This window comes from Salvelinus fontinalis, chromosome 3 (genome assembly GCF_029448725.1).
Source record: "Salvelinus fontinalis isolate EN_2023a chromosome 3, ASM2944872v1, whole genome shotgun sequence".
In the NCBI taxonomy this organism is placed as follows: Eukaryota; Metazoa; Chordata; class Actinopteri; order Salmoniformes; family Salmonidae; genus Salvelinus; species Salvelinus fontinalis.
Genome location: NC_074667.1, coordinates 40,242,470 through 40,263,059, shown reverse-complemented (window position 1 = coordinate 40,263,059; position 20,590 = coordinate 40,242,470). Strand labels below are relative to the sequence as shown.

General features: G+C 43.1%; 3 protein-coding genes across 4 annotated transcripts; 2 read left to right on the top strand and 1 right to left on the bottom strand.

Annotated features, from left to right (window-relative positions):
* The first annotated feature begins 3,227 nt into the window (after window positions 1-3,227).
* On the top strand, window positions 3,228-9,830 carry tatdn2 (TatD DNase domain containing 2). Of its 2 annotated transcripts, XM_055915514.1 has the most exons (8): window positions 3,644-3,725; window positions 3,866-3,929; window positions 4,158-4,488; window positions 4,667-5,098; window positions 5,260-6,363; window positions 6,478-6,605; window positions 8,648-8,831; window positions 8,974-9,830. In XM_055915514.1, exons 1-8 carry the CDS (start codon window positions 3,644-3,646, stop codon window positions 9,112-9,114), a joined length of 2,466 nt encoding a protein of 821 aa, XP_055771489.1. In that variant the 3' UTR covers window positions 9,115-9,830. The 2 variants fall into 2 exon arrangements, with proteins under 2 accessions (XP_055771488.1, XP_055771489.1); XM_055915513.1 differs by lacking the exons at window positions 3,644-3,725; window positions 3,866-3,929 and adding an exon at window positions 3,228-3,426.
* Window positions 9,831-12,791: 2,961 nt separating this feature from the next.
* Window positions 12,792-15,456, bottom strand: ghrl (ghrelin/obestatin prepropeptide). Its single transcript, XM_055918163.1, has 3 exons — window positions 15,343-15,456; window positions 15,108-15,203; window positions 12,792-12,917 (listed from the first exon to the last, which is right to left on the bottom strand). The coding sequence occupies exons 1-3, from the start codon at window positions 15,454-15,456 to the stop codon at window positions 12,792-12,794; spliced, it is 336 nt and encodes a 111-aa protein (XP_055774138.1).
* Window positions 15,457-16,538: 1,082 nt separating this feature from the next.
* ccdc174 (coiled-coil domain containing 174) lies at window positions 16,539-20,241 on the top strand. Its single transcript, XM_055915511.1, is given in 13 exon segments — window positions 16,539-16,679; window positions 16,805-16,919; window positions 17,008-17,099; window positions 17,182-17,240; window positions 17,376-17,457; window positions 17,459-17,501; window positions 17,504-17,518; window positions 17,655-17,731; window positions 17,839-17,969; window positions 18,153-18,212; window positions 18,215-18,243; window positions 18,387-18,531; window positions 18,685-20,241. Coding segments are annotated over 13 exon segments (1,101 nt in total). The 5' UTR covers window positions 16,539-16,626; the 3' UTR covers window positions 18,885-20,241.
* The last annotated feature ends 349 nt before the right edge of the window (window positions 20,242-20,590 follow it).

Genomic DNA, 20,590 nt, shown 5'->3' with positions numbered 1-20,590 from the left:
CTAGCCTTTAGCTCTGTGTGGATTTTGCCTGTAATCCATGGCTTCTGGTTTGGAAATATAGGTACGGTCATTGTGGGGATGACGTTGTCAATGTACTTATTGATGAAGCCAGTGACTGAGGTGGTATACTCCCTAATGCCTTTGGATGAATCCCGGAACGTATTTCAGTCTGTGCTAGCAAAACAGTCCTGCTGCTTAGCATCTGCATCATCTGTCCATTTCCGTATTGAGCAAGTCACTGGTACTTCCTGCTTTAGTATTTGCTTGTAGGCAGGAATCAGGAGGATAGAATTATGGTCAGATTTGCCAAATGGAGGGCGAGGGAGAGTCTATGTGTGTAGAGTAAAGGTGGTCTAGATTTTTTCCCCCTCTGGTTGCACGTGACATGCTGGTAGAAATGAGGTAAAACGGATTTAAGTTTGCCTGTATTAAAGTCCCCGGCCACTAGGAGCGCCGCTTCTAAATGAGTATTTTCTTGTTTGTTTATGGCCTTATACAGCTTGTTGAATGCGGTCTTAGTACCAGCATCGGTTTGTAGTGATAAATAGGCAGCTCAAAAAAATATAGATGAAAACTCTCTTGGTAGATTGTGTGGTCTACAGCTTACCATGAGGTACTCTTCCTTAGGCGAGCAATACCTTGAGACTTCCTTAATATTAGACATCGTGCACTAGCTGTTATTGATAAATAGACACACACCCCCACCCCTTGTTTTACCAGACGGAGCTGTTCTGTCCTGCCGATGCACTGAAAACCCAGCCAGTTGTATATTATCTGATTCTTCGTTCAGCCACGACTCGGTGAAACATATGATATTACAGTTTTTAATATCCCGTTGCTAGGATAATCTTGAATGGAGATCACCCAGTTGATTCTCCAGAGTTTACACGTTGGCCAATAGAATGGATCGTAGAGGTGAGTTACCCCCTCGCCGACAAATTCTCACAATGCACCCCAAGGATGCACCCCAAGGACACCTTGGGGCACCCCAAGGACACCTACACCACCCGATGTCACAGGAAGGCCATAAAGATCATCAAGGACAACAACCACCCGAGCCACTGTCTGTTCACCCCGCTATCATCCAGAAGGCGAGGTCAGTACAGGTGCATCAAAGCAGGGACCGAGAGACTGAAAAACAGCTTCTATCTCAAGGCCATCAGACTGTTAAACAGCCACCACTAACATTTAGTGGCCGCTGCCAACATACTGACTCAACTCCAGCCACTTTAATAATGGGAATTGATGGAAATTATGTAAAAATGTATCACTAGCCCCTTTAAACAATGCCACTTAATATAATGTTTACATACCCTACATTACTCATCTCATATGTATATGTACATACTGTACTCTATACCATCTACTGCATCTTGCCTATGCCGTTCTGTACCATCACTCATATATCTTTATGTACATATTCTTTATCCCTTTACACTTGTGTGTATAAGGTAGTAGTTGTGGAATTGTTAGGTTAGATTACTTGTTGGTTATTACTGCATTGTCGGAACTAGAAGCACAAGCATTTCGCTACACTCGCATTAATATCTGCTAACCATGTGTATGTGACAAATAAAATTTGATTTGATTTTGAACCTCCATCCCATATATTTCCATCTTGTCTTCATTGAAAAAAAAATCTTCGTCCAGTTCGAGATAAGTAATCGCTGTTCTGATATCCAGAAGCTCTTTTAGGTCATAAGAGACAGTAGCAGCAACATTATATGCAAACTAAGTTACGAACAATGCGAAAAAACACACACAATAGCACATTTGGTAAGGAGCTCGTAAAACGGCAGCCATCCCCTCCAGCGGCATTATCACCATTTTCTTGTTTTTTAAATTTATGGATCACCAGAGGCACTCGGACATCATTAACAAACGAAGCAGTTGTGTTTGTGAGTCCTCCAAATCAGCGGCAGTAGGGATGACCAGGGATGTTCTCTTGATATGTGTGTGAATTGGACCAGTTTCCTGTCCTTCTAAGCAGTCAAAATGTAATGAGTACTTTTGGGTGTCAGGGAAAATGTATGGTGAAGTAAAAGTTGTCAAAAATATAAATAGTAAAGGACAGATACCCCCCAAAACTTCTTAAGTAGTACTTTAAAGTATTTTTTACTTAAGTACGTTACACCACTGCTGTGCTCATACATTTTATTTTTTCTGTCAGTACTTTTAAATACTATTACTGACCAAGTATGAATTATGCACTCTGATCGTTGAATGAAACAGTGTTTGTAAATGACAAATGATGAATAATATTAAAGGACTTCAAAGGTAGATTCTGTTATTGAGAGGTTTATTAAGTTTCCCCAGAAATCATATTCTGAAGCTGTCAATCACTATACATGACGTTGCCAAGATTGTAAACTTCCAAGTACCATTTTTTCAGGTTTTATTCCCATTTATCAACCGTTATGAGAGAGTTGAATTATACATACTAATTGTAACCAACTTATCTTGTCAATCATAAAATCTTGGCAATAGCTAAGTATCTCACCTATGAACAATCTGATATGTTTATTCCATCAAGAGCATGTGGACATCTTGAGCTTGCCTTAACTGACCTGAATATTGCCTTATTTGTATTGGGTCTCTTGTAATTACATTGCAGTACACCACTACTGATGACTGATACAAAGTCAAAGGAGAGAGGATTGGGGGACAGTAGTAATTGCAGGAATAGAAAAACATATTTATTCTTATGCAACAGTCTAACTTAATCAGTTCTGAGAGGTTAAGAGGGTCAACATAGATAAGCCTGTTTGTATTGATAATTGTTTTCCTAGAATTCAGTCATATGAAACTAAAATGTAATGTTTGAGCTGTATGGTGGGTGGGGTCTCTAGATCTGTCCAATTAACCTTGACAATTAGATGGATGGCATACATAGCTATACCTTTAATAATTGTTATACCTGGTACCAACCAGACTGACAACATAGTGGGCTAAGATATGATCATTTATTGACTCCTACGACCTACACTAGACTGTTACAACCATGACAAATTGAATCTGTGCAAAGAATATTCATGCATTTATTCATTCATCCGAGTAGTAACAACACTGCCATCAAGTGGAGTCTTGCAAAATGGCAGGGATTGAAGGATTTCATTTGAACTCGCAAATTGACAGATCTAGAATCAGTTTACTTTTCCAGAAACAATTAGGAAACGACGCAAGATCTGACCTTAGATCGGTTTGTAGGGTCAATCATCCTCTCCCACATTGTGCCCTTGATTTTGGGGTGCCTTGAAGAATATTTGCTTGACATACATTTTTTCTCATCAGCAAAGACCCCAACCAATGAATCAATCACAAATGTCCCTTTGACGTCAAATCAGTCACGTGGATTTGCTCATCAGTGCGCACGTGGCTGTTTTACAGTTAGCTAGCTACCTTCTGTCATCAGAATACTCATAGAAGGTAAAGTTGTTAAACTAGCGAGCTATATAGTCTCCGATCGAATTGCACTTCGAATACATGTTTTGTTAATATTTGATCAGTCTTATATCAGATGTTATATTAGGTAATGTACCCATTTTGATGATAACAAAGTGATGTGATCCAAGCTAACATATTAAGCTAGGTATCTAGGTAGGTAACATTAGCTAGCTAGGTTAGGTAGCAACTGAGTTAACGCATGGTAGCAGAATCCTGTAATTTACATGTCAGACCAAATTTTACTAGCCACAGTATCCAGACCAGAGATGTGGCTTTGACATGTGAGAAAGAAAATAAGGTTGATTTGTGAAGGTTAGTTAGCTACCTAGCTAACAAGCCTGTCTGTAGTCGGAAACTTCACATCTTTAAACAGAACGGAAACTTTGTTATCCATCTTTTTTAAATTCTGTGATTTCATCAGGGAGAAATTATGCCTCTGTGCTAACCCTCTTGGAAAGACAAATGGAGAACAGAGTTTCAGGTCTGTTTCTACAGAAAATAACATAATTCGGTTGAAAGAAACAGCTCTGCAGGGTAAAACTTAACTTTAACAAATTGTTGTCTATTGGTGTTTTTCAAATTGTGATGTGTTTGATACATTGGGAGGATACAAATCGCTGAACTATATGCTTGTTCTGAAGACAATTTTAAGATATTGTTTGACTTTAGTGACTAATAATGCAGACATCTCTTTTGCTTGTATTTTTGACTAGGGTTTCTGATATGGACAGCAACAACAGAGAGAAGGTGAAGTTTGACTGGCTACGGTCAACACTCGGCTCGCCTACAAAGTTCCACAAGAGCAATGGTGGCGCACCCAAGCCCACCCGCTGGAGTGTGTCGCCCAGTGAGGTTTTGAATGCCTCTGATCTGAACGTGTCGGCTGGCCTGGGAGAGCTGGAGGACATCTGCCTAGACACACCCAAGAGAAAGGTCACCTCGCCAGACGAACCCAGCGGGAGCAACCTCTTCACAGGGAAAATCAAGGGGCTCAGGAATCTCTCCAGAAAATGTCTGAAAGATCTCACTCCCTCCGAGTCCAAGGTAAATCATGACTGTGGACTCTGCTAAGCAATTCAATGCACGGACCATTGCTCTGTTCTCCCAAATGTCATCTTTCTTTGCCTCCTCTCCTACATGAACTCAGATGGCCAGTGTTACATGTCATTTACTGGTGTTGCTTCCATTGGATATATCTATGTCAAACATTTTTTTTCCTTAGGCGGTACTCAAGGACACAACATCCCAGTCAGAAAGCCGTGTCTCCTCACCTACACCTTCAGCCTGTGGCCTGAAGAGGAAAGACCGGACCCCACAGGAGGGGTCGAAGGCAATTTACCTGAAGGCTTTGACCGCCGCTATCAGGGGAGGAGGAGAGAAGCAGTCCCCGGCCAAAGCAACTGCCGAGAAAAGCCCTTCTTTCGCCAAGAAGTCCACAAAAAAGAACCAGTCTTTGGATACAGCCAATGACGACATGCCCAGTTTGGAACCAGACGACTGCACGGCTCTTGACTTGGACTGCTGCTCAGCCCAGTCAGAGAGCGAGTCAGAGGACATGGCTCCCCTCGAGGGCGTAGACTACTATTCCCGCCCAATGGTGTTTGAGGAAACAGGGACACAGGATGAGAACACTGGTCTCAAAAAAGACACAAGGGTGAGTCACAGGAAAGAAGGTTCCAAAGGTTGGTTAGCAGGGATTTACATGTGTAGTATGGATAATTGGTTGGGGGCGGTTCAATTAAGATAAATATTTTGTTCCTGAACCTATTATTATTCAACAGAGATATCTCTCTATTCTCTCCTTTTCCATCTCAGAGTGTGGTGCTGAAAAGGGATGAGTCTCCTGATTGGTCAGATGTTGAGGACCCTGTGGTGGTGGAGACCTTCTCCCAGGAGGAGTCTCCATCGCATTCCACTGCCAAGGTGGAGCCCAAGAGAGAAGTCAGCAGCAGTGACTCCTACTTACCTGCTCTGGACTACATTCCTAACTCTCTACTTTACTTCACGAAGCCTCAAACATACCACCCAGACACCTGGAAACTCAACTTTCCTGCTGTGAATGCTCAGAGTGGTAGTATTACAGCACCCTCTCTCACCTCCCCCTCTACAAACAGACTGAATGGTGTTGTTCAGTCACCCAGTGAGAGCCCAGCTCAGCCCTTCCCTCAGTCATGGAGGACGGTGTTCATTTCCTCCAAGCAAATCTCCCCAGAGAAGCCAAACAGTGCACAGCCGCCTGCCCCCGGGACACCCAGGACTGGCATGGGGGGCATCGGTGCCCCGCGCTCCCCCAGCAGTGTCTCCTCCTCCCCGGACCCCTTTGCTCTGTGGGAGCCTGCTATTCGCTCCAGCAACACTTCGCCTGCTACACACAAAATCCACCCCCTGTTCTCCAGCCCCTACCGCCCCTGTGAACAGACCTTCCGAAGGTACTCTGACGGAGGCCCCTCCTCTTCCTCCCCCTCCAGGTGGTATGACAACAGCACCAACACCAGGAGAATGTCAGTGGGGGTGGAGCCTATCTGGGCATGCGACCCCTCCCAGCGGAGGGCGAGCCAACATGGCTTCGTGGACACCCACTGCCACCTGGACATGCTGTGGGGCAAGCTGGGCTTCCGGGGCACCTTTGCTCGCTTCCGCAGCCTGCATCAGAGCAGCTTCCCGACTGATTTTCACGGCTGCATCGCCGACTTCTGCAACCCTCGGATCATGGTGCGGGAAGCGCTGTGGGAGGGCCTGCTGGCGGAGGAGCTGGTCTGGGGGGCGTTCGGGTGCCACCCCCACTTCGCCAAGGAGTACTCTGAGGTCCACGAGCGTAGCATTCTAATGGCCATGCGACACCCTAAAGCTATAGCCTTTGGCGAGATTGGCCTGGACTACTCCCACAAGAACTCCACCAACACATCCAGGCAGAAAGAGGTATGATCAGAGCTTAATTTTCTCCCTCTCATTCAACTGATCCATTTGAAGTAGTTAATAAGCTGCTGCTTGGTGGAGGTAGTGATGGTGTTGAGTGTTTGGCGCCCCCTGTAGGTGTTTGAACGTCAGCTGAAACTGGCTGTGGCTATGAACAAGCCTCTGGTGATCCACTGCAGGGACGCAGACGATGACCTGCTGCTCATCATGAAGAAGTGTGTGCCCCAGGACTACAAAATCCACAGGTCAGTGTCTGCATGTGTGTGTGACTGTGATACTGTTCATGGGGAATTCCACAGTAACAGAATTACAATTTGACTGTTTTTTGTTTCACTTTTAAAATGTGTGCTGAACAAAAACCATAGATTTCAAAGTTTAACAATCCATACAACTCTATAGACGGGTTAGCATCAGGAAAACGATGTGCACGCTTCAATGGGGCAGAAGCCTGTGTAGTGATTCTGGATGGCCAGATGGCTATCAACAATGACAAGAAGCTGCCATGTGGGGAATTGTAGGTTTCTTGTTCTTGATACCATGTCTTGTTTTGACTGATGTCATGTCTATGCTAATATGGCAAAACAATTTGCTAGCTAGATGAGCAACAACTAGCAATGTATTTGAGAAGTGCTCATTCCGCAAATGTATGTTTTCAATAAACATTGGAGACTAACTATAGTTTACATGTTGTCAACAGTCTAAGTCAACCTCGTCTGTTTTGCCCCATAGTCGCGTACACGTCGGTTTTGTTGCTAAACAACCACCCGTCTATACACAAGGACTACTTTGAACAACTTCCACAGAAAAAATTACATCAACAAGTTTAGTGGAAGAACTGTGCAGATGATAACTTTGCTAACAGAATTATGGTAAAATCTCCTTCAGTGTTTTTATGCGACCACCTTTTCCAAAAACTTAAATATCTGCTTTGTTTTTGAACTACAGTAAGTGAAGTGGATTTACATCATAGGTCCCTGATCTCTACTACACAGAAATGCATATGAATGTCATTCTCCATGTTTCACAAGTTTGGATATTGCAGCACAGTAGAGTAAGAGTGCAGTACAATATAGCACAGTAGAGTGGATTACAGTATAATTTAGTACATTACAATATACTGTACTCTACTTTAATTTACTGTATTGTACTAATGTGTTGGACTGTGCTCTCACTGTACTATGCTGTCCAAACTTGTGAAACATATCTATGATAGGTTCAGACTTGGTCCGGTCCATCTGTGGACGTTAACATTAACGTCAGGGTGGACTGACCAAATTTCAACTACTTTTCGACGTCAATGGACGACCGGTGTCGGTCAGTGCTCAGTGGGTGAGGACGCTGGTAACAGTAAATGGAAAAAGAGGGGGCTCATGGGTAGGTGTCGGTAAGAGCTGAGGGTAGGTGACATTAACTGGAGAGGAAGTGGTTGTCAAGACAGACTGTTTTAACACTTGGTTTAACACAAAGCAGCCACAAACCAAACAGTTTTGAGCTGAACACAACAGTATGCCAGTGGAAGGGAAAACAGTAGCAGGTGACACAACTTGTGGTTTGTGGCTGCTACGATTTCCCATTGTAGCCAATTCAGTATCTGTAATTCCATTACTGTTTTGGTAATTCTGTTACTAATTTTGTAACAGAATGACGAGTTTTAATCACGTAATAATTCATAAGAGAATTTGATATCAGTAAATCACTAACTAATTGGTAGGTCTACCATTTACTTGTTATAAGTCTGTGAACTTTTATCTTCCCTCATGAGGGAGAGAAATAAAATATCTTAAAGGGATTCTCCATTACTTTTGTATTCTTTTTAGCGAGTAGTTCTGAAAGTAGCACCCACGAGCCAAAAGTGGTCCCTGAAAAAAATCATATGTGAACCATGTCATTGCTCTCTTTCTTGCTCTACTGTGTGTGATTCTTGCTAGCTGTCACTCAAATGGCGAGGGGCTGAATCTTATTGGCTGGAACTCAAATTGCTAGGGGCTGGTCCACATGGGGGGAAATGTAGGGGAAGTGGTGCCACACGGCTTCCAGACAACAGTCACTTTCAAACTAAGGATTTCGTGGCTAATTGAGTTAAGTCAGTAATTCTGCTCATAGATTATGCATGTATGGAACTACACATTGTAACATCCAGCCTAAAGTGGGAGGTAAAAAAAATATATACTTACTAGTCGCCAAAGTACTGGAGCATGTCTTAAAACATATTTTTTTGGTAACAGAATTACAAGGCACAAGGAATGTTTCTTAAACTTAGACTTACATTTGCCTTTCTTTTCCACAGACACTGTTTCACCAACAGTTACCCGGTGATCGAGCCCTTGCTGAAGGAGTTTCCCAACCTGTGTGTGGGCTTCACGGCTCTCATCACCTACCCTAGTGCATACGAGGCACGTGACGCGATCCGCAAGATCCCCCTCGACCGCATCCTCCTGGAGACAGACGCACCCTATTTCCTGCCCCGACAGGTACACACAAACACCACACGACAACACACATTTGGGAGGGTGGTTCGACGGGCACCGATTCACAAGCTAGGCGTATACAGGTGAAAGTTTAAGGTTGACAGTGCATGTATGTAAATAATTTTTGTTCTCTGTGTACCGGTAGGTTAGTAAAGATGTCTGTAGGTTTGCCCACCCAGGCATGGGTATTCACACCCTGCGTGAGATCAGCCTTCTGAAGGGAGAAAGCATCACCACGGTGCTCACCACGATCCGACGCAACACCACCCAGCTCTACGGCATATGACCACGACGACAGGGAAGGTCACCACGGAGGCCATGACTAGCACCCTTGTAGGCATGGAAAGTACAAGGTGTAGCTGTCGTAGTGACCTGACACACACTCGGTCTCCTCAAACATAGGCAGCCTCATGGAGGAGAGAATTGTGTTATCGAAGGTTCACATTAAATAATAATCGTAAAACAATATATAGAATAAATCAACTATGTTTTCCAAACTGGTTTTGTTTGCTGCCTGTGGCATTCAACGTCTTGGTAGTTGACGCATTGCAGAAAAATGTATATAAGGTAAGAGGGAAAAAGGATGTAGTTGTGAAGCTTTGTTTTAGCTGGCCCCAAGCCCTTGCATAGTTTTAGGAGTTAAGTCTGAAACAGGCTAGCAGACATTAGGAGCATGAAATGCTCCGTTTGAGCTTCACTCTGTTCTAAAAGATCCCAATGGTTTCAGCAACTATGATCTCACCCTGAACATAAGGCTCCATATGCATCGACTGGAATCCAAATCCTATTTTATTTTTACATATTTTTTTATTAGATTTGACGGAAGCTTTAATTCGTTTAATTTTGGTGTTTATTTCTTTTCCTCCTGTCTGCATGTGTTGTTTTGCTGACTTGTGAAATGGTTTGGTTTTGATTTAGTCGATGTAGAAGCCTTCCCTTCCTGGTTCCTTCCTCACTATCGAAGGCTGTTATTTACTCAATTAAAAGCTAATTTTTACTTTCTCCTGATTTTTATGTGAATTGATACATGAGCACTTTGGTCCTTTGAATACAGCTCTTTCTCCAGCGCCCCTCATTAAACTCCTCTCCTATCAAGAACATGGAGTCTGCTGCATTAGGCCAATTTACTCTCAACAGGTAAATACCTCTGAGGGTGCTGGTGTTCAGTGGTTGGTAATGGTATTACAAGCCTGTTATGTGCAGAGGCCTTTTTTTAAAGGTTAATACTTGACTCTTGAAGTTATACCTTAGTTCCACTGGTGTCAGTTTTTATGTGTAGTTTGATGGGAAGGAATTGTGTATGCTTCAAGTCTGATACACTAAGGAAAGATGTTAAGTGTGTAAAGGGTTTGCAGGGGGTTGTATAGACTAGAGGGAAACTGAGTTGAATGTCCATATAGGGCCTTGTCTTATACAGATTTCTGTAGTGTTTTGTATGGGGGAACCAGGCTGAACATCTCTGGCGTTAGGGAGAAATAAGGTTGATTTTAGTTCCAGATTTAATAGAGACATGAAATGGTTGAGTGGTCTGTCCATTAGCCACTTCCTGTGAGCAGTCAGAGATGGGTTAAGAGAGTTTAGCTTCAGCATTTCCATTTGAGAATGATTGACAGGACTACCCAGTGACACATCCAGAGAGACACTATCATCACACCAGATCAAGGTGGAAAAGCGGCTAGGACAATGGGTTCAATGTGTGAATGGTACCTAAGTGCCTCTATTGAACTGAATGATTTTGAGTTATTCATGGACACACGTCTCCCATGTAACTGTTTTGTGTTCTACTTGAGCCTGTTTGTATATAGGTCCGGATATGCGAGTACACTCATGTAGGAAGGGCAGCCTGGAGGTAGAGACGAGGCCTTCTAATAAAACACACGTGGCCCACAGCACACTGCCAGAGGTGCCCTAGTTCCCCAGGTCTGAGTAGCAGCCTCTTCAGCTGAACTGAAACAGATATTAAACAAGACACAAAGAGAGGAGGGTTCTTTCCTTCAATGAATACATGGTCATAATTTAGCATGTTTCACAGGGTTATGTCAAGCGTCCTATTCACTGCACTGTGACTGTAATCTGACCAGAACAAATGAGTTATACTTGCAGGAAACAGCTGAGGGGATTTATAAGAATAATTATTTCTGGCAGATTTAGTGAGATCGATGGGCTGTTTCATATTCTCCTGACGCTCAAATTCAGATTTTTTGCCATTATGAGCCGCAATCTAAGAAAGTCTTTTTACTAGAGAACTCTTTGAAGATAAGGATGAGAGATCTGTTCAAATACCCAACATGACCCAGGGAGTAATGAAGCAGTGTTATTTTATTCATCTTTTACAATTCAAATGATGTTCACATAGTAAATCAGGTATAAGACAAATTGAGAAAAGCAAGTTGGAGAACAGGAAATGGGAGGTTCTTTGTGTTCCGTGTCTATGCCAAGTTGTGATCATTCTGAAACACAGAAACATGATTTTAAACAATGCTGCTCTGGAACATTTAATGCACTCTGCTGTCTGTCTGATGGTTTAGATTTGGCAGATGACTGTTCTTTGGCTCCAAATATGGTTAATTCCAAATATGTGCTAATGAATTGTTATAGCTACCATCATGAACAGGCAGTGTATCCAGTGGCAACCTGTCATTCAGGGCAGGTGGGGCTTTGAGCAAAAAAATGAATATACACTACTGTTCAAGCAAACATTTTGTCCATTAAAATAACATCACATTTATCAGAAATACAGTGTAGACAGTTAATTTTGTAAATGACTTGTAGCTGGACACGGCAGATTTTTAAAAATGGATATCTACATAGGCGTACATTATCAGCAACCATCTGTGTTCTAATGGCACGTTGCATTAGCTAATCCAAGTTTATCATTTTAAAAGGCTAATTGATCATTAGAAAACTCTTTTGCAATTGTTAGCACAGCTGAAAACTGTTGTTTTCCGATTTAAAGAAGCAATAAAACTGGCCTTCTTTAGACTAGTTGAGTATCTGGAGCATCAGCATTTGTGGGTTCGATTACAGGCTCAAAATGTCCAGAAACAAAGAACTTTCTTCTGAAACTCGTCAGTCTATTCCATGTGAGAAATTTCAACGAAACTGAAGATCTCGGTCAATGCTGTATACTACTCCCTTCACAGAACAGCGCAGACTGACTTTAACCAGAAAAGAAAGAGGTGTGGGAGGCCCCGGTTCACAACTGAGCATGAGGACTAGTACATTACAGTGTCTAGTTTGAGAAACAGATGCCTCACAAGTCCTCAACTGGCAGCTTCATTAAATAATACCTGCAAAACACCAGTCTCAACATCAACAGTGAAGAGGCAACTCTGGGATGCTGGCCTTCTAGGCAGAGTTGCAAAGAAAAAGCCATATCTCAGACTCGCCGATAAAAATAAAAGATTAAGATGTGCAAAAGAACACAGCCACTGGACAATTGTTCTGAATTCTGTTGCTGTACATTTAAAAAATACTGAACAGATAGTTATGTTGACCAAGTCTGTCTTAGCTCGCTCATTAATGTCTTAATCGAAATTACGGATTACCTCTGATCCGTTCTCTTGTATTATAGTATGTACATCTCAATTGTCAGTAGAAACCACATTTGTTTAAGCAAGTCAGCCATATCAGCTGTTCTTTTTAAAATATGTAGCAAATGAGGCTGAATTAACTGTTTTGCTGACAGACAAGGCTCAGCTGATAACCAGGTGTAGCAGTGGTAAGGTGTTGGGACTGCTGTTGGGACTCTGCTATTGGGACAGCTTTATGTAGGCCCTAACAGTTTGTGGACACCGTTTGTCACCGTTATAGTGCAATTAATGTCTTGTTTAGTGTTGTGTGTAGTGGCTTTGCTGGTATGCATTAAATAAAAAGTTGAGTTTGCCCCACCAAGATTTACAGGCTAAAATCGCCACTGTCTCTATCCAACTAGAGTAGTAGTGCTGTATGTAAGTTCAAATGTCATCGCAGGGCACCTGCAGTGGCAGTGTCTCCCAGGACGTCCTGCAGGATCTTCTGCAGCAGGGCACCATACTCCTGGAACTCCTCCTCACTCATGGTGATGCCCATCTCAAAAGGAGCCTTGATCTGAGAACAGGCAGAGCTGATCAGTATCCAAATTAAACCTAGCCCTTAACATCCCTTGGCATGTTTGGTGGTTTTGAAAGCAACAGATAGGGATAAGCAATATGTTAATAAAGCCATTTTAGACCCTTTTTTAAATGTCACCTTTATTTAACCAGGTAGACTAGTTGAGAACAAGTTCTCATTTACAACTGCAACCTGGCCAAGATAAAGCAAAGCAGTGCGACACGAACAACAACACAGAGTTACACATGGAATAAACAAGCGTACAGTCAATAACACAATTGATCAAAAAGAAAGTCTACATACAGTGTGTGCAAATGGCGTGAGGAGGTAAGGCAATAAATAGGCCATAGTAGCAAGTAATTACAATTCAGCAAATTAACAGTTTGCTGAGTAGAGTATTGGAGGCTATTTTGTAAATGACATTGCCGAAGTCGAGGATCAGTAGGATAGTCAGTTTTACTAGGGTATGTTTGGCGGCGTGAGTGAAGGAGGCTTTGTTGCGGAATAGAAAGCTGATTCTAGATTTGATTTTGGATTGGAAATGTTTAATATGAGTCTGGAAGGAGAGTTTACAGTCTAGCCAGACACCTAGGTATTTGTAGTTGTCCACATATTCTAAGTCAGAACCGTCCAGAGTAGTGATGCTAGTCGGGCGGGCGGGTGCGGGCAGCGATCGGTTGAAAGGCATGCATTTAGTTTTACTAGCGTTTAAGAGCAGTTGGAGGCCACGGAAGGAGTGTTGTAGAGCATTGAAGCTCGTTTGAAGGTTTGTTAACACAGTGTCCAAAGAAGGGCCAGATGTATGCAGAATGGTGTACTCTGCGTAGAGGTGGATCAGGGAGTCACCCACAGCAAGAGCGACGTCGTTGATATATACAGAGATAAGAGTCGGCCCGAGAATTGAAGCATGTGGTACCCCCATAGAGCTTGCCAGAGGTCAGGACAACAGGCACTCCGATTTGACACACTGAACTCTGTCTGAGAAGTAGTTGGTGAACCAGGCGACACAGTTATTTGAGAAACCAAGGCTGTTGAGTCTGCCGATAAGAATACGGTGATTGACAGAGTTGAAAGCCTTGGCCAGGCCGATGAAGACGGCTGCTCAGTACAATCCTTTAGCGATGGCGGTTATGATTTAGTTTAGTACCTTGAGCGTGTGGGGGGGGGGGGGGGGGTTACTGTTGGTCGGGATCGGGGTAGCCAGGAGGAAAGCATGGCCAGCCGTAGAGAAAATGCTTATTAAAATTCGCGATTGTCGTGGATTTATTGGTGGTGACAGTGTTACCTAGCCTCAGTGCAGTGGGCAGCTGGGAGGAGGTGCTCTTGTTCTCCATGGACTTTACAGTGTCCCAAAACTTTTTGGAGTTAGAGCTACAGGATGCACATTTCTGTTTGAAAAAGCTAGCCTTTGCTTTCCTGACGGACTGCGTGTATTGGTTCCTGACTTCCCTGAACATTTGCATATCGCGGGGACAATTCGATGCTATTGCAGTCCGCCACAGGATGTTTTTGTGCTGGTCGAGGGCAGTCAGGTCTGGAGTGAACCAGGGGCTATATCTGTTCCTAGTTCTACATTTTTTGAAAGGGACTTGCTTATTTAAGATGGTGAGGAAATTACTTTTAAAGAACGACCAGGCATCCTCGACTGACGGGACGAGGTCGATTAGAAAGGCCTGCTCGCAGAAGTGTTTTAGGGAGCGTTTGACAGTGATGAGGGGTGGTCTTTGACCGCTGTCCCATAGTGGATGCAGGCAATGAGGCAGTGATCGCTGAGATCCTGATTGAAAACAGCAGAGGTGTATTTGGAGGGCAATTTAGTCAGGATATTATCTATGAGGGTGCCCATGTTTACGGATTTTGGGTTGCACCTGGTGGGTTCCTTGATAATTTGTGTGAGATTGAGGGCGTCTAGCTTAGATTGTAGGACTGCCGGGGTGTTAAGCATATCCCAGTTTAGGTCAACTAACACAACAAACTCTGAAGATAGATGAGGGGCAATCAATTCACATATGGTGTCCAGGACACAGCTGGGAGCTGACGGGGGTCTATAACAGGTGGAAACAGTGAGAGGCTGGGTGGATGGTAGGGGCATTGGGTTGATTTGGATTCAGCAGCAGTGTTGGATTTGTAGAGCTATTTGTTAGAGGTATATCCATGTGCATCAGCAACCTTCTTTGTGTCACTTACCGTATTGTGTTTGTCTTCCTGGTGAAGGGGACCCTCAAACAGCTCAGCAAAGCTCTCAATGTCTCGCCGACCAACTCGAGGGGGCTTCCCTTTACCCTGCAGGGCCAGGCCACGACAGTGAGTCACACACTACCTTATTCACACATTTACTATAACATTACTCACACACATTTTACACACAATTCATAAACCTTACTCACAAACACACACGTCTGCTACACCTTACCTGTCTTACCTGTGGTTTCTGGGAGGGGCTGAGGAAGCTGGAGCCTGCACTGACTGACTTGGCCCACAGAGCCAGAGTACACAGCATCAGTATCATGAGACCGGTGTTTCTCTTCAGTAGCATAATGGATGGCTGTTTGAGCTTCGTAGAGAGAACTCACCAAATACAAAGTAACAACATTTTAAAGCACTGTATATTGTGATGCTTTTACCCAAAGCATTCCTATGGCACAATGTGACATATTTTTTACTTGTGTATAAATTAATAGAGATACCCAACCTAAATATAATCTCCTCTGATATCTTATTTATTGAAAACGAATTGTTGTACTCACCAGATATACCTTGGACATTGATATGGTTGGACTAGGGCCTCTTTTCACCTTATATACCTATTCTGATGTTTACCTCTGAGACATTTGGAATACAAACACATATTTGCTTCTATGTTTACACATTAAAGCAAATACAGTCATGGTTGATGGAACTGGGAATAGATGGATTGTTCAAATGTTTGAATAGATAAAAGAACAAGAATAGCACAGTTGCAACCTGATAACAGAAATGTTCTTGCTGATTATCACCTTTAATCATACTATTATGATGACACCACACTGTCATGTGGGCTTTAGACCCTTTTAGAATGTGTACCCATACCTGAGCAACTGTTTGCTGGTCCATCAACAGAAACATTCTGCATTTCCTGAGTCTACAATAGACATATTCACTGTCCTATGTACTGAAATATGCCATGAACACATTATCTCAACTTTCAGTTTTTCCGTTCTTTGTCAGCTGTTAATGGGCAGAATGTTGTGCATCATTATAAGCATCGAAATTGTATATTTCTGGTTATAATATATGTATATATATATTATCTTTAACTCTGCATTGTTGGAAAATAACCATTAAGTAAGCATTTCACTGTTAGTCTACACCTGTTGTTTACGAAGCATGTGACAAATAAAATTGGATTTGATACCTGAGACATAGTAAAATAACAATCTCTGTCTATACTTGGTCTGATATACATATACATATATTACATAACTGCATGTTCAAGAGCCTAAATCCATTATAACCAGAAACGAATTATGTCAACATTGAAAGCATCAATATTTTTTTAGACTGCCAGTTGCTTACTCCACACCGCTAGGTGGCAGTCCTGAATCTACTTAGCTAGCTACCCTTAAATTATCACGTGACCCAAACAACATGGCTGCTTCCGAGTTGTAGATTGGTTGCCTTCCACTAGCTAGCTGACTTTGAGCTGCTATATCGAAATCTAACAACCATGGATAAAAAGAAAAAGCAATATGCAGTGACTGCTTCATCGTTGACTTGTTTACAATAATTAATATTGTCACATTTTCTGTCAGCAGTGTGAACCATAGCTAGCTGATTAGATAACGCTTGTAACTTATCTAGCCAGCACGCTAACACATAGCAAGCCAGGATACTGTACTGTACTCTTTTTTTCTGCATCTGGTTGATCTCAAAGCTGAACTCTACAGGAAACAATAGCAATTCAAACATGAACAATTGGGGCAAGATGCTGGGACTAGTGCCAAATCCCCCAAAAGCAAGGTATGTATTGAACTTTGTACCGTACAGATACACGTAAATCAACCTATTTCGCCTCCAGAACGTTCATTGGGTTCTTGTCCCTGTGTAGAAACCTAATGTATGGATCAAACAGAATGAGGGTGTTTCAGCTCCGGCACAGAAAGTTGTGGAACAGGTGGCAGAGGAAGAGAACAAGGCAAAGTGAGTACAAACACATTTACTACACCATCGGTGCCTTCTATTAGAGCTCATTGCTGTTTGCCTTGTCTCTCTTTGTCCACAGATGCAAACTAGAGGAGAAAGTTAAACTGTATGAGCAGATGACCAAAGGAGACTCTCCTGGTATAGTTTTATAATTCGTTACACTGGTCATTACATGCTGTCATATTCTGTATGTAAGGTTGACATGTGAAGGCCCTGCATATGCCATTTGTATTTCTCGCATTGGAATTACAGTCCTCTTTTCCATTGTGTCAGATGAGGAGACAGAGGGACTTTTCCTGGTGGATTTCACCCAGAAGATTATTGACAAGAGAGAGAATCATGCCCAATGAGAGAGCGAGAGAGGATAGAGAGAGCTCCTCCCCCAACCCACCCCCTGAGAACCCAGGCAAGGAATGGTAATGTCTGCACAGCACATGAAGCCCCAAACTACTGTATATTTCATCTATAGCAGAGGCAGAGTATTGGACTGTAGATGTCATTGAGTGGTCAAGGGTTAGGAATTGAAGAAGCCGTTGTCTGATTCCTCCTTAGGGTGGACGATCTTGGAGATGCATGAAGAAAGACCTACCAGGGTTCAAGAAAATGGACCTAGACTTTCAGGGAAAAGGGTATATTTTACTCTGATCAAACATGGAAGTGAATGTAAGTTTGTTCATAGAAGAAGATGTTAATGACAATACTGTTCTGAGCTTCGTTTTTTAATGTTTGTACACAGACGTGACCTGGCTGAGAAGGACCGACTGTCAGAGGACATGCGTGGAGAGCTGCAGAGGTAAGCCTGGGAGAGGGAGGAGGCCATGAACGGGCCTGTGGGACGAATCCACTACGAGGACATCAGGAAGCAACGTTGGCATGGCACTGGTTTCATAGATACAGTAATCAAACTGAATTTACTGTACTTTTTGAACCAAACCCTGAGAGTTGTGTTCTCTGTGGATTGACTTGTCTCTTCTCTGATCTCTCGCCTCTTCCTCCATCTCTCACACTGCTACGTTTCCTCCCTGTTCTCTATCTGTCTGTCCATGTCAGAGGCCCGTGAGCTGGGTGTGGGCTACTTTGCATTTTCTCAGGACCAGGCGCAGCGCAGGAAACAGAGACTCTGGACATGCTCAGACACCAGGTGAGTTACTCTCAGCCTCCGCAACCCCTGAGATTAGGACCTTCTTATATTACTTATCAGTTCAATCAGCAGATTGTTGATGTTAATTCAATTTTTTATTTTGACTAATTATCTCTCCTTTTCTCTCCCTCTCTTTCTCTCAGACAACAGACCAGCGCAGTAAGAGGGAGCAGTTGAAGGAGAAGAGGAAGGCTCTGCTGAATGCTCAGTTGGCCAAGGTGAGGCAAAGGAAGATGAAGACTAAGCTGGACGGAACACAGGACAACCAGGGAGCTGGACACAACCATGGTTAGAGGAACCTCCCACAATAATACAGCATTGGGGACAATGATACCTGATCACGATAGATTGTATGGCTATGACTGTATACTGCTCTATGTATATACTTTGGACTGTAGTGAATGCTGTTGTAAGTGTTGTCTCTTATATTACTTCCTTCAGAAGAGGATGAAGCCCATGAGGAGGCCCCTGCAGTGAAGAAGTTGGAGGTAGAGATCCAAGAGAGGAGAGACACCAAGTCAGGAGTACCCCACGTCAGAGAGTGGGACAGGGGCAAAGGTAAACACTACTCCTTGTTTCTGGTTGACACGATTGGCAACAGTGGTAGGCCTGATCACAGACAACGACGAGACAGCCTATAGGGAGGTCAGAGACCTGGCCGTGTGGTGCCAGAATAACAACCTATCCGTCAACGTAACCAAGACTAAGGAGATGATTGTGGACTACAGGAAAAGGAGGACCAAGTACGCACCCATTCTCATCGACCGGGCTGTAGTGGAGCAGGTTGAGAGCATCAAGTTCCTCGGTGTCCACATCAACAACAAACTAGAATGGTCCAAACACACCAAGACAGTCGTGAAGAGAGCACGACAAAGCCTATTCCCCCTCAGGAAACTAAGAAGATTTGGCATGGGTCCTGAGATCCTCAAAAAGTTCTACAGCTGCAACATCGAGAGCATCCTGACTGGTTGCATCACTGCCTGGTACGGCAATTGCTTTGCCTCTGACTGCAAGGCACTACAGAGGGTAGTGCGTACGGTCCAGTACATCACTGGGGCTAAGCTGCCTGCCATCCAGGACGTCTACACCAGGCAGTGTCAGAGGAAGGCTCTAAAAATTATCAAAGACCACAGCCACCCCAGTCATAGACTGTTCTCTCTACTACCACATGGCAAGCGGTACCGGAGTGCCACGTTTAGGACAAAAGGCTTCTCAACAGTTTGTACCCCCAAGCCATAAGACCCCTGAACATGTAATCAAATGGCTACCGGACTGTTTGCATTGTGTGCATTGCGCTATTGGTTAGAGCCTGTAAGTAAGCATTTCACTGTAAGGCCTACACCTGTTGTATTCAGCGCACGTGACAAATAAACTTTGATTTGATCCCCTGGTCAGCCCCAAAATGCACCTCCAGCCCCTCAGTGACCCCCCCCTCAACCCCCACCTCAGTACCCTTTTTAGACTGGTGATCTTGTTCATGTGTGGTGATTGTGTGTTTTGAGTGACAGGACAATACCGAGGATCAGCCACGATGTAATAGCTGTTTTCTGGGTTTGACATTGAGACGTTTCTGGAAGCTTGTCATTATATTCAAACATATGCAATTACCTGTGATCATTTTAAAAGGATCTATGGAATATATATTCAGTGTTGGGATATAGCTATAAGTGAGGAAGGTTTGACTGAGATGCTCTAGATGGCGCTGTGCCCATTTACCATTGTTTTATGAGCCACCAGACTCCGTGTAGGTGTGTTCAGAATGTGTAATGTTGAGTGTTTTAAACGTTGTTCAATCCAATGGAGTACTCACTGGCCTGGCATGAACTCCTCTGGTCCATTTCATGCGCTTGACAAGGAGGCAGGTGTGTTTGTCCCATCAGGAAGACAGGTCAGGGAAATGACACTGACGTGGAAAATGTTTAGCTTCTTCAAACAGCGAATGAAAGGAAACTTTAATATTTCTGATCATTAGATTGTATTAAATAGTTATTTATGCCATGTGAGTTTATTATTTATATATACATATACACACACACACAGAGATAATCACAATCATAAACTTTACCAACAAGGCTCTGTAAGCAAGCAAATGTTTTAATTTTGTACCACTTATTCCATGTTTAAACCGTTTTGAATGCACCTCTGAAGTACTGTAGATTAGGTCAAATCACCGCTGTTTTTCCTTTTGCAAATGACTTTTTTTCCCCTCCAAATTTTATATTTTTATATATCTTACCACTAAAAGGCTGTGTAATATGTGCTTACTGCTTACACGTAATTCCTTTAAATTAAGTTTGCCAATATAAATTATGAGGACAATTATTTTAATACCCTAAAAATATATCTT